The sequence below is a fragment of the Dasypus novemcinctus genome, chromosome 15 (genome assembly GCF_030445035.2).
Source record: "Dasypus novemcinctus isolate mDasNov1 chromosome 15, mDasNov1.1.hap2, whole genome shotgun sequence".
In the NCBI taxonomy this organism is placed as follows: Eukaryota; Metazoa; Chordata; class Mammalia; order Cingulata; family Dasypodidae; genus Dasypus; species Dasypus novemcinctus.
Genome location: NC_080687.1, coordinates 13,838,814 through 13,852,406, shown reverse-complemented (window position 1 = coordinate 13,852,406; position 13,593 = coordinate 13,838,814). Strand labels below are relative to the sequence as shown.

At 39.8% G+C, this 13,593-nt stretch overlaps 1 protein-coding gene across 2 annotated transcripts in view; it reads left to right on the top strand.

Moving 5' to 3' along the window:
- The first annotated feature begins 4,136 nt into the window (after positions 1-4,136).
- Positions 4,137-13,593, top strand: part of NUP58 (nucleoporin 58) — a 62,585-nt gene continuing 53,128 nt past the window's right edge. The window contains exons 1-3 of one of the 2 annotated variants that reach the window (XM_004453086.4): positions 4,137-4,513; positions 11,683-11,825; positions 12,690-12,725. In XM_004453086.4, coding sequence (XP_004453143.2) covers positions 4,407-4,513; positions 11,683-11,825; positions 12,690-12,725 — 286 coding nt within the window. In that variant the 5' untranslated portion in view covers positions 4,137-4,406. The remainder of the gene's footprint in view (positions 4,514-11,682; positions 11,826-12,689; positions 12,726-13,593) is intronic. The other variant, XM_058277048.2, reaches the window with a different exon arrangement.

The following is a 13,593-nucleotide window of genomic DNA, read 5'->3' as shown; positions in this document are numbered from 1 at the left end:
TTCTTTGATAAGGCTTCCAGCAATAGGCTTAAGACCCATCCTGATTTAGCTGGCCACAACTTAACTAAAAATAAAATCTTCAAAAGGTCCTGTTTACAATGGGTTCATACCCACAGAAATGGGTTTAAGATTTAAAATATGCTTTTTTCTGGGGTATATAATTCAACTTACCACAACTACTATCCACTATCATTATTAGGTCATTAAAACAACTCTTTACTTCCAATCCCTCATTCCCACCAATGGGAAGGACAATTTTAAAATAGATTACCATACTTCTTATTAAATACATTTAGCTTTATGAAAAACTCCTCCTATTGCTGTTGTTTTTCTCCTTTTTGGGTAATAGGTGAAAACTTCATCAGGAAACAGACAACCACTGCACTGCAGTTGATAACTCTTGTTTTAGCTTGAGGTTTTTACTGATATGGGCTATGGGTGGGGGCTGTGTATCTCTTCATGAATAACCTCAGCTGTGTGTGTCAAACAATATAAAACTGCAGCCCTGCCCTTCGTAGCCATGCCAACCACTACAATCACAGAAAGCCAATTAAATGATATAGGCTCTACAGACTTTGAATATTCAGGAAGGATGCCAACTAAATATGTTAATTCAAGCTTACCTGGAAAGTGAGAAATATGTGTTAACTCAAGCTTATCTAGTACTCAAACAAAGCACCATTTGACTCTTCACTCCTACATCCTCTGTATAAAAAGAATCCAAAAATCTTATTTGGGGCTCAGGTTTTTGAACAGAAAAGTTCCTGAGCCTGGCCAGTCATAAATAAATTTTTTTCCTTCCCCCAATTATTACTGAGTCCTGGCCTTCCATACATGATTATTGAATCTCTCTGCTTCCACAACCTTTCTTCTTAACTTTTTATTTTGAAAAACTTCAAACCTACAGAAAAGTTGAAAGAGTGGTACAATGAGCATAACTTGCTTGTGGAATCATCCATTTTTAACATCTTGTCACATTTGCATTGTTGATCTATCTCTTATATTCATTTTGTTATTGTTGAATCTTTTGAGAATAGGATTTTTAAAGAGGAAGGTCACTATCTAAATTTTGAAGATAGACCCTTTCTGAGAAGAGCTTTCAAGAGAGAGGCTGTGACTGAGGACAACTTGTAATGTGTAGTTTCTGAAAGGTAGCTTCTCCACTGGGTATTTCTGAGAATCACAACCATGGCTCTTACAGATCCCTTTAAATAACTTCAGATTCTACTTCCTTTTCTGTACTAGAACCACTCACTGAGGATTCTCAAAGGATTACCAGGATCTAAACACACCAATGTAGCAAGCCTGTTCAGATAGTTTAATGCAAATACAAATTAGAATGTTTATAGTGCTATTGTCTTTCAGATAATTCATTCTGTATGACATTAACAATGTTGTTGTCCAGTCAGCAAATCAGCAAAAGAAGGAGCTTCTAAAGAGATGGAGTTTCTTAACAGGAAACGAAATGGCTTGCCATAGAATTTAGAATCGGAATAACTTGCTTCAGCCTTGGAAAGTAGTAATTCACCCAGAACTGACAAGTGGGTTCAGGGTTCATAAACCAGAGACAGTGATATTTGGAATATCCTTTATAATAAGGACAGGTTACTCTCACTAGGTGAGGAATGTTAAATTGAGAGCTCCACGGTTTTGCTTGGCTGGAGGGTGGGCTTTAGGCTTTCATAGGCATGAAGCCCAGGTCACTGCCATTTTATTGTCAAGTTTTCAAGGGACTCAATTGGGCTTATTGAAATGGTTTTCTTTGAAGTTTTGTTTCTGTAGAATTTAAAGATGTAAAGTGTTTTTTCTTCTTTCTTTCTCCTTTCTAATAGGACAAACAGCAGAACACATGAGATGAGAAAGGGACTTTGAGGGCCAGTCTTACATCTGACACATCTATAAACGTGATTGAATACTGTTCATCAAATATTCCAGTTTCCCTCTCAGTAGTGCTCCTCCTTGTGGGATCTTTTGGGTCATTTTTTACTGCAGCATAACTTGAACTGCTTTTCCAACATATGGCAGAAATGTCATACTAAGATTTTTATAAAATAAAATTGAAAGAATAGTTCTTTTTTGTCAATTTGAATGGCTCAAAAAGTCCCTTTTATTGTTTCCTAATTTATTTCCCTAGTAAACTTTTTTATTTTAAAACAGCTTTAAATTTGCAGAATTATTGCAGATATAGTTCCTCTATACTCCATACAGTTTCCCTTATTATTAATATCTTTCATTTGCTCTTACATTTTTACATGCTTTCTATCTAGCTTATATTACATCTTATTAATTAACAATTTTTTAATACCAGGTATTTTGCTCTTACTAATTTTATATGATATTTTTAAAAAGTTTTGAGAAGAATATACTAGGGAATGAAGAGAGATAAGGAGCTGCTTTCTTCTCACAAAAATAGTCTGAATCCTTTTTTTTTCATTCAAAAGGAACTACTGTAGGTGTTGGGCATCATTGAAAATAACATTCTTAAAAGATCTCTGAATCTGTTGTTAGAGGCTTGCAATAATTAACTAGCTATACCTCAGTTTCCCCTGATATGCATTGCGGAAAGGCTAACCCCACCCTCCATAAACCTACATATCTAAGGGAACACTTCCCCACAGGTTAAACAAAGAAACCACATAGAGACGGGAGTAAAGGGAAATGGAAACCTTCCCAACCTGTATATCAGAAGGAAATAAAATCCCTATAGAACAAAGAAACATCTGCTCCTGCGGCATTCCAAGAAACCATAACTCCCTCACTCATTATCTTCTAGTCACTCTAAGGAAAAATTTTTCACCTCTAGGGCTTCCTATTGGCCCTTGCACCTCACTTGAACCCTCAACCCCCTCCCACCAACTATCATTTCCCCGCCTAGGAAAGTTCTGTATAAATTCAAATCCCCCCTTCCAAGTGTTGAAGTCTCTTTTCAGACCCCCACCATGCTGGTGGGGGGGCTGAAATCTGTTCTTCAGACCCCCTCTGTTGGGAGAGCTTCCCAATAAATTCTTTCTCTGCCTGTGGTTATGTCAGTCTCTGTCCCAGTAAGTGCCGTTTTTCTCCAACATCTGTAAAATCCATAATATTTTATTTTTTCTCTTCCTGTTCAGTAAATCACTGATTTTTTCCTTTACATTAGTGTTCAAATATGTCCTTTCCCTCTTCTTATCATTCCCATTGTGATCTCCAAGTTATAAAATGCTATTTACTTCTTTTTAATTATGCAAACATTGAGGTGGGAATGCCCAGACTCTAAACAGGAGAAAGTTTTGCGTTAAGGGGAGTTGTGAAAAATGAGGTTAGAAACATGAGTCATGTGGAGGACCACGAGGGCCAGACTAAGCAATCAGTTGGGTTTTTGTGTGTGTGTGTGTGTGTGTGTGTGTGTTTAAATCAAGGCTGTGTCACAGTAAGAACTATTTTAGAACTAATCTTGTGATTGCTTATGGAATGAATTTTACTGAAAGAGACTACAGGAAGAAAACCACTTAGGTAGACTAATGTAACAATCCCTAAAAGAAAATAAAGGCCCACATTATGATGGCAGCACCTCAAATGTTCACACCCGTAGTGTCATGAAACCTTCCACATCTTTCGGCCAAAGAGAACTCCTTTGAAGCTAAATTTTTCTAAACGTTACTAAAATAACTCAGATCACCGTATATTATACTTGTGTCTACAGTTTTCTTATCCTTTCCAATGATACTATTTATCGACTTGTCTAATTATGACGTTCAGGGCACGTGAACAATCCTGTTTCTTAGCACCGCGCATAGCACCACATCGCCACCCCACAAAAATTTGGGGCGACTCTGATCCTGTGCATGGCTGTCGAGTTCAGGCTCTGAATGACTGTGATAAATAGTCTCAGAGTGTTACTGAGCACCGAAATGATTGGCTCAAGGCGTCGAACCAAGGAGTGAATTATGAGTCACCCTCTTTTTTGTAAAAGGAAGAGCTTGTTGATGGTCAGTAGGGCCTGTCCCAACTCTGGGATTCTGCGCATCCTTTTGGCAGGAGACAGGAGATAAGCAATAATTGAGATTCAAAGCCATAAAATATAGGTTACGTTCACACAGATGCCAAAATAGAAGAACTAAAAGCACAAAGTAAGAACGGCTGGTTTTGCTTTTGTTTCTGTCATAACACGGGCGCCTGCCCTTTTAAGAGACAGCGCCGAGCGCCGGCCCCACCCCCGTCCCAGCATGCCGTGCGCGACGGGCTCGCTCCCGCCGGGCTGCGTGCGTGCGTCGCCCCGGCCCCCTTGTCTTTACGGCCTCTTGGGCTGGAGCTTCCCGCCTGGTCGGGCCTGGGAGAGGGCGATGCTTCCCGGCCCGCCGAGGCTTTGAGGCGACAGGAGCGCCTTGAGCACCCTCAGCCTGCGGACGGCGCGGGGCACAGCTGCAGCCATGTCTACCGGTTTCACCTTCGGCACCGGGACGCTGGGCTCCACCACCGTGGCCCCTGGCGGGAGCAGCACGGCCGGAGGCTTCTCGTTTGGGACGGGGGCGTCTAGGTAACCCTGTTTCTCCGCCTTCCCGGCCTGGGCCCTCGCTGGTGTCTTCCTTCCCTGTGGGACTGGGGTTTTGCTCTGGCCCAGCGGCCGGCCTGGTGGGGACGAGGGCGGTCGGCTTCTGAGGTCTCCAGAATCTTCGGAGGGGTCAGGCCTTGTTCCCCTCAAGAGAGGTGACCTGGGAAAAGGGCCTGGGGTTTCACAGAGCCTTGGTGATGCATTCGTCCTAAGCACAGAATGAAAATGGGACGAATGAATGAACGGTAATAGCTTATCGTGGAGTTTTAGAAAGAGACACTTAATGAATGGAAATGTGTCGAAGACAAGTAGGTTTCTCCCTGATAATTAAAATTCTGCTGCAGTACTGACGGTTTTGGACATTTTGGTGCGTTAATCAGTTCGTGATTCTTTTTAGCGAGCTTTCAAGCCTTTGTGCCACATGGGGCGCTTTCTACCTTTTAGAAATGCTTTTACTGGTGGTGGTTTTTTACAGAGTGCAAGATTATAATATCATGTGAGGTTTAAATGGCATAATGTAGGTAGCATGTCCAACGTTCTTGGGCAGCCTGCAGGTGGTGACAAAATGTAGCTAACAGAGGGGACCAGGGAGATGCAGTAAAGATGGTGAAAGATCATTTTAAAGATGAGAGAGTTAATCTTTAGAACTCTATTTTGAAGGTAAAGGTTGAGGAGTTTATAAAATCAAGAAATATGCATAGTGGATGTGGCCCAAGCGGTTGAGCGCCTACCTCCCACATGGGAGGTCTCAGTTTGGTTCCCGCTGCCTCCTGAAAAAAACAAAAACAAAATAAGTGAAACAAATGAAAAAGCCAACTCAGGGAAGCCGGTGTGGTTGAGCGCCTGCTTCCAAGGTACTGGGATTTCAATCCCTGGTACCTCCTTAAAAAAATTATATATAGGTTAGGTTACAAGATATCTCCTGAAGCTGTAAAGGATTGGTTGTATGTTTAAAAAGGCAAAAATACCTTCAGGGTTGCTTGTATTAAATAAAAGGAGGAAGGCAACACAGACTACACATTCAACTCAGAAATCGGGGAATTTTCTTTGATGATTCTTTTTCTCACTGTACACATAAATAGCAGGACATGATAATTTTTTCCCGTAATTCCTATTTGTCTTCATTTTGAGTACTCTGCTCCAAACTATTGCTATTCATGGAACAAATATTTATGTTTTAGGTGGTAAGATAAATAAGAACCCTGCTCTCCTGAAGCTTACATTCTTAAGAAAACACTTAAGATTCCTACCAGGGTTCCAACGTATGACCTTTCTTGGGCTGTATGAAAACTGCTCCCATCATTTCCTGCTTAGATTAGTTCAGTGGACTTTAAGTTGCCTTTTTAAATTTTACTTTTGCATCAGTCTTTTTGTCACATTGAAGCCAGTGCCTTTTTTATAAAATGCCCTTTGCTTCCCTGTTTTTGTTTTCCACTACTCTTAGAATAAAATGAAAAATATCCTTTACCATGGTCTGTAAGGGCCATATAATCTGGAGCCTATCAGACTCATCTTGACCCATCTTTTCCTTTTTTTGTTCCAGTGCAATGATCCGTATCATTGTGGGAAAAAAAAATTTACATTATAACCCAATAGGGTCACACAAATAAATAACTGAAAGTTTCAAAGAAAGGTATTTACCCTCATTTCATGTGATGTACTTGAATATTTTCTATTATGTTCCATTTCATTAAAAAAAAAATGCTGACTGTGATCTACTAAATTGATTTTTTTTTTCCAAATATGATTTTTAAAAGATTAATTTATTTAGCCCCCCTCCCTGTTATTTACACTTGCGTGCTCATCTTTTTAGGAGGGCATCTGAACTGAATCCGGGATCTCCCATGTGGGTAGGCGGAGTCCAGTCACTTGAGTCACCTCCATTCCCTACTTTTTGTGTCTCTTGTATTTCCTCATTGTGTCTTTTCATTGCATCATCTTTTTCCCCGCTCCTTCTTCCTGTGCCCTACTGTTTTTCCTGTCTGTCCATTTACGTGTGAACTTCTGTATCTATTTCTCTTTTTGTCTTCTCTCCTCATCCTTCTCCTCTAGAATTCACCTGGATTTGATCCTGAGGACCTTTGATGTGGAGAGTTTCCCTGTCAATTGTACCACTTCAGTTCTTGGTCTCTGCTGTGCTTCACCTTCACTCTCCTCTTTATCTCTCTCTTGTTGCGTCATCATCTTGCTGCATGACTCACTTGTGCGGGCACTGGCTCACCACGCAGGCACCCGGCATGCAGTGCGGGCACTTGCTCATCATGTGGGTACTCACATGGGCACTCAGCTCACCACACGGGTTGTCGCATGGGTGCTTGGCTCACCAAGTGGGGACTCGGCTTGCCACGTGGGCACCCACATGGGCCCTCAGCTCACCGCGCAGGTACTCAGCTTGCTGTGCAGGCACTCTTTCTCTTCTTTTTCATCAGGAGGCCAGAGATTGAACCTGGGTCCTCCCATTTGGTAGGCAGAGGCCTTATTCCTTGAGTCACATCTGCTTCCCCATTGCATCATCTTGTGTCAGTTTGTCCCGTCAGCTCGCTGTCTTGCTGGTTTTCTTTAGGAGGCACCTGGAACCAAACCCGAGACTTCCATGTTGTAGGTGAGCACCCAACTGCTTGAGCCACATCTGCTTCTCCTAAATTGATTTTATATTCCTTGAATGGATCCTGATCTCAGTTTAAATAACTCTGTTTCAACTCTATGGGCCTTTTCTCATTTCCTCATGAAGGTTTGGCCAAACCCCTTCCTACTATAAAATGTCAATTCTCTCTATTTAAAATGCTCCCTGACTATTACCCCATGTACTTAACTAATGCCTGCTTACCTTTTAGGACTCAAATTAAACAGTCACTTCTCTAGAGAAACTTTCTGACCTATCTGTGTGTGGCAGCTTTCCACTCTCATGATACCCTGTGTTTACAGCACTGTTTTACAGTTGTAATCAGTTGCTATAATTACTTGTTACTTGCTTATTGTCTGAGCCCAGCTTTAGAATGTAAGCTTCATGAAGGTAGAGACCTTATCTTTTTCATGCTGTTTTTTCAGTGGATATAGTGTCGGATACTCAGTTCATATTTGTTGAATGAATGAATGTTTATTTCTCATACTGACTGGAAATTCTTTGAGGGCAGAGACTCAGTCTTATATACCACTTCATTCTCAGTCTGTTGACAGTGCTGGCATATAAAAGAGGCCCAATAAATATTTGCTGAATGACTGAATAGGTGGATTATTAGATAATAAACTAGAAGGTTTACACAGGCTTTAGAAGGGTTTGGATAAATGATTGAAAGTGACTGCCCGGCATCTGCCTGTTAGAGTGCTGGCTTGGAAGCCTGATGACCTCTCTTCACAGTTACCACATCTAGAAAAGGGGCACATTAATATACTTTCTACAGAGGATAGTTGAATGAGATAAAGCATGAGAAGTATTTAGCATCATTTAAGTATATCTTGGTAAATGCTCAGTAAACATTAGTTATATGTAGTCCACACTTAAGGTATATGGAGAAAGTTAAAATAACATACCTAACCCAGTAGAGTGAACTTCGCTTTCCACAGTGCATCCTATGGAATCACTGGCAGATAATTCTGGGTTGAGGCAATAATTGAAATATTCTTTAGCTTTTGTTTTTCTTTGAGTAAATTTATCTGTCATAGAGAAATTCCTTTTTGCTTCTCTTCTGGAGTATAAAAGATTTTCTCTTTGATGTATGTCTTTGATAATGTTTTCAGTTTAGTCATGAACACCTCAGTGTCTTCAGTTATCTTAAGTTGCCAAGATATTTTCAAATTTTAATTCATTGTCTAAAATACATTCATTGTTCATCTTTTGTACATTTATGGAATAGTAAAAAATGGGATCACTGTTAGAAAGGAGGGGGGGAGCATACTAACCATTTTTCTAATTTGATGTCTTCAAAATACACAAAGAATGTTTCTTAAAATATTAAATATTTAAAGTTCTGTGATTTAATTGTCATCCACCCAAGGGCACTCACATACATGCTCTTAAGGATCTTTTTTTTTTTTTAAGATTTATTTATTCCTCCCCCTCCCCACCATCCCCATTCTGCCTGTTGTTTGCTCTCTGTATCCATTTGCTGAGTGTTCTTCTGTGTCTGCTGGTATTCTCATTAGGCAGCTCCAGGAATCAATCCTGGGACCTTCCAGAGTAGAAGAGAGGAGATTACTGTCTTGTGGCACCCCAACTCCCTCTTCTGCTGCGTCTTATTTTCTCTCCTCTGTGTCTCTTGTTGCATCATCTTGCTGTGCCAGCTCTCAGCGTTGGCTGGCACTCCTGTGCCGAGTGGCTTTCCCATGCTGGGTGGCATTCCCATGCAGGGGGCACTCCTGCATGGGGTGGCATTCCAGTGTGGACTGGCACTCTGCATGGGCCAGCTTGCCCTCACCAGGAGGCCCTGGGCATCAAACCCTGGACCTCCTATATGGTAGACAGGAGCTCAGTTAGTAAACTTAGTAAACTAAGACGCAATTATGGTACTTTGCCCCTTTTCATACTTAATGTTGATGACACATCTTGAGTTATACCTCCTTAAACTCCTTTTCCTACTCCCCTCATGGTATTTAGCTGTTTACCTCAAACTTCAGCAATATATATTTGACCTCATTTGGTACTTAATTGTCTGTCTTTTAGCGATTATAAACTTGATGAGAGTATACGTTACCATCGCTTAACCCGTTGTGTTCCTGTCCCTGTAAACCACTGAGGTATGCAGAAAACTGAACTCTTCCTTGGGCTGGTTATGGAATTGATGAAGTCTGAACCCAAGTTACCTGGAGAACTCTTCTGCCTTGAATTACCGTTATTGCTGTTATATTATCCTCTTGGTAAAACAGGAGCACTTTAATCATCTTTGCACTCCCTTGCTACTCCTGGCATAGTGCCTTGTACATAAGTGTTTCATTGTATTCATTAGTATTTCTAACTTTGTTCATATGTACTTTTTATCTTAACTGCTCTTTTTAAGCTTTCGAAAACTCTCTGAAGAGAATTTCTGCTGATCAACACATAATCTTGACAGAGGGTAATTTTACTTTGTGTTTTACTCTTGCAGAATATGTCACCTAAATTCTTCTTACTGCTTTCTTGGTGTAAGATAGCTAACCATACATTGCCCATCCTACCCCCATGACCGTGTGTAAAATAGCAATTACCATACATAGGGAATACAATTTAGAATGACTTTCCTATTTCTGGAATGTTTTACTTTTGTTCATTTTAGTATTGGGGGAAGAACAAATGAATTTAGAAATGTGCACTGTGCACAAGTCATTCAAAAGAAAGTGACCCATGTTCATACGATTTCCTGTGGCCACTTTAAAATATGCTAGGTTCAGCCATAGAAATAAAAACTGGTGAAAGCAGAATATTTGTGATCTCTACCTGTTTATGATTACCTTGGAGTCTGAAATCCTAATTGCTAGAGTATGCTTTTCTTGAAGACTGGTGTTTTAGCTTCCCAGGCTGCTTAAAGCAATACCATGAAATTTATTTGCTTCTGGTTGAGACCAGGGAAATGTCCAAATTAAGGCATCATCATCAACACAATGCTTTCTTCTCAAATACCAGCTGCCAGCGACCTTGGCTCCTCACCCACATGGCAAAGCACATGGTGGCATCTGTTGGTTTCTCCCTTCCTTTCCAGGTTTCTTTCATTTCACTTCTTGCTTCCATGGCTTTTCTCTCTCTTTCTTTTTCTCTCTCTCTCTGTATTTATTCCTTGTATGAAGGACTCCAAAAAAGGATTAAGACCCATCCTGAATGAGGTGGGTCATTCCTTACCTGAAATAGCCTCATCAAAAAGTCCTACTTACAATGGATTCAAACCTACTGGAATGGATTAGCGTTAAGAACATATTTTTCTGGGGTACAGACAGCTTCATAGCATCACAGCTGGTATTGTTTTTTTCTTTAGAATATATTTTTTAAAATTGTGGTTAAGGTCTGCGGTTCAAACCGCGGGCCTCCTTGACCCGTGTGGAGCTGGCCCTCATGCAGTGCTGATGTGCACAAGGAGTGCCCTGCCACGCAGGGGTGCCCCGCCCTGCGTAGGGGAGCCCCCACATAAGAAGTGTGTCCCGTAAGGAGAGCGCCCAGGATGAGGGAAAGTGCAGCCTGCCCAAGAATGGCACCTTACACACGGAGAGCTGATGCAGCAAGATGACACAACAACAACAACAAACAGAAACACAGATTCCTGTGCCGCTGATGACAACAGAAGTGGACAAAAAGAAGAACACGCAACAAATGAACACAGAGAACAGACAACTGGGGTGGGGGGGAGAAATAAATAAAATATATCTTTAAAAAGAAAATTGTGGTTACTTGTATAACAAAATTTCCCGTTTCAACCATTTCTTAAATTGGTATTAATTACTGGTATTTTTTAAGAATAATTTTACATGCAGATTTATTTATTTATTTAAATTTTTTTGTTTTTCCTCTTTTTAAAAAGAATGTTACATTAAAAAATATAAGAGGTCCCCATATACCCCCCACCCCCCACCCCCAGATTTATTTATTTATTTATTTTTTAAAAAGATTTATTTATTTATTTAATTTCCCCCCCTCCCCTGGTTGTCTGTTCTTGTTGTCTATTTGTTGCATCTTGTTTCTTTGTCTGCTTTTGTTTCTTTGTCCGCTTCTGTTGTCGTCAGCGGCACGGGAAGTGTGGGCGGCGCCATTCCTGGGCAGGCTGCTCTTTCTTTTCACGCTGGGCGGCTTTCCTCACGGGCGCACTCCTTGCGCGTGGGGCTCCCCCACGCGGGGGACACCCTTGCGTGGCACGGCACTCCTTGCGCGCATCAGCACTGCGCATGGCCAGCTCCACACGGGTCGAGGAGGCTCGGGGTTTGAACCGCGGACCTCCCATATGGTAGACGGATGCCCTAACCACTGGGCCAAAGTCCGTTTTCCCCCCAGATTTATTTTTGAGAGCAGAAAAATATTTCAACTTGGTTGAGGAAGGAAAATATGCTGTTAGTTTGTTTTGACTTGATGGGAATATATTAGATGTCTTAAATGAAGGAAAATAATTAACCCTGAAGAGTAGTTAATTTTTATGTTTTCTTAAGTGAATATTGGCTCTAGTAGACTTTGTGTTTTTTTTTTTTTTTTTATAAACAAGCAACCCTTCTGTGGGGCTCAATTTTGGAACATTTGGAAGTACTGCAACCCCAGCAACTACATCTGCTTCTTCTGGTGGTTTTGGAACTGGGTTGTTTGGACCTAAGCCTGCCACTGGGTTCACTTTAGGAGGAACAAATACAGGTAAGAGAGATTATTACTGTTTCTTTAATCATAAAGTATTAAGGTAATTAAGTTTTATATTAAATTATATAATGCACTGTTATACTTTAACGAAGATTGTTATTTATATAAGTCGTTTACAAATTTGGAACATTAACATAGATGGGACAGTCAGCATTCTAGTTTGCGATAAAATTGTAACACATAACTTGCTTTAAATTTTTGCATTGTTAAAACAGTTGTTTCTATGGGAAAAGGGCAAGAGGTAAAGGACCTGAAGTTTCCTGGTAGTATTTTAATAAGGAAAAGTTTTTAAAAAAATACCTCTAGGTAAATACAAAAAAAGAGAAAAAAAAAACCCCTACAGATATTTTTTATATTATAAGCTAAATTTTTTTTACTGGAGATGACTATTTTAAAAATGTGTTTCCTTATTTATCCTTTGTTCTATACCCTCAGAGTGTTGTGGTTTATGTTATCACTTTTTGCTTTGACTGCAGCACATTTCACAACCACACATAGAAAATAAAAGACTTGCAGAGGTAAATATGAACAGACCAGCAGTCACCTTTAAGACTGCTCTGCGTTCCTGTATTTTGGCTTGGACTAGCTTCGTTGCTTCTTGCCTAATTTTGTTATAAGCAATAGTTTGCATTTTACAAATCTTATTTTCTAATTATTCAAATTACATATATATAGCCTATAATATGAAAACCAATGCTATAGGAAAAGTGATTGTGTTTCTTAGAGATTATGGTGGAAGATACTGTAGTCTCATCAGAAGTAATATCACTCCCTGAGGTTGATTGCGTTTCTTTCCCTTACGACAAATAAGACAAAAGAATGCCATCTTCCATTGACTTTTTTTTCTCTTTTTGTCCCCAGGAATAGCAACGACTATAACTACAGGATTAACTCTGGGTAAGAATTTGAGGGAAAATCTAATAATTTAGACTAGTTGAGTGATCTTTCTACTCTTCTTTTTGTAATATCTCATAGAGCTGGGGTATAGGAGAAAACTTACAAGGAACTGAATCTAGATCATAGATACTGAGTTATCAAAGAACATTCCAGTACTTGAATAGTTTAAGAAATTAGTGACTTTATATGATCCTTTTATAATTTGGGGAAAAGTTTTTTAACACAAATGTTTTAATGTGGAAATTTATTTCACATTAGTTTTTCCAATCACTTCTGAGTCCTTTTAGAGGAAAAAGCACCCAATTAAAAGTCAGAAGTCTTGGGATTAAGTGCTGGTGATATCTCCAAATAGTTGCAAGCCCTAAAGATAGTCATGTAATTTCTGGGAACTTTTACTTATCTATTAAATGAGGATACTGGACTAAAATGTTTTTGATTCCCTTATAAGTCACAAACATGGTTCTCGATAGTGTTACACTGCATGAATGTGCATAATTAAAAATCTGAATGAGTAAATAAGGTGAAAGGAAATGAGGGATGAAAGGAAGTTGAGGAGCCTTTTAAATTTAAATTAAAAAGTGGCAGCTTTTCTTCACTTGGATGCTATTGCCTATTATCAACAAAAGCACTACACATTTGTTACTGCCAGAGTTTTTGACAGAATTGTCTGTTGTTTTCTGAGGCTGTTAGAGAACCCATAAATGATTTCTAAGTACTATACTCTGGCAGGAATTTCTGGTTGTAGGGAGGACAATCCAGAAGCATAATATTTGGCTAAGCCAAAATGCTGTTCATCCATACATTTATTCATTTAATACTTTTTGAGTAAATCCCACTTCCTAACTATGTGGCTTAGAGTAAAGTCACA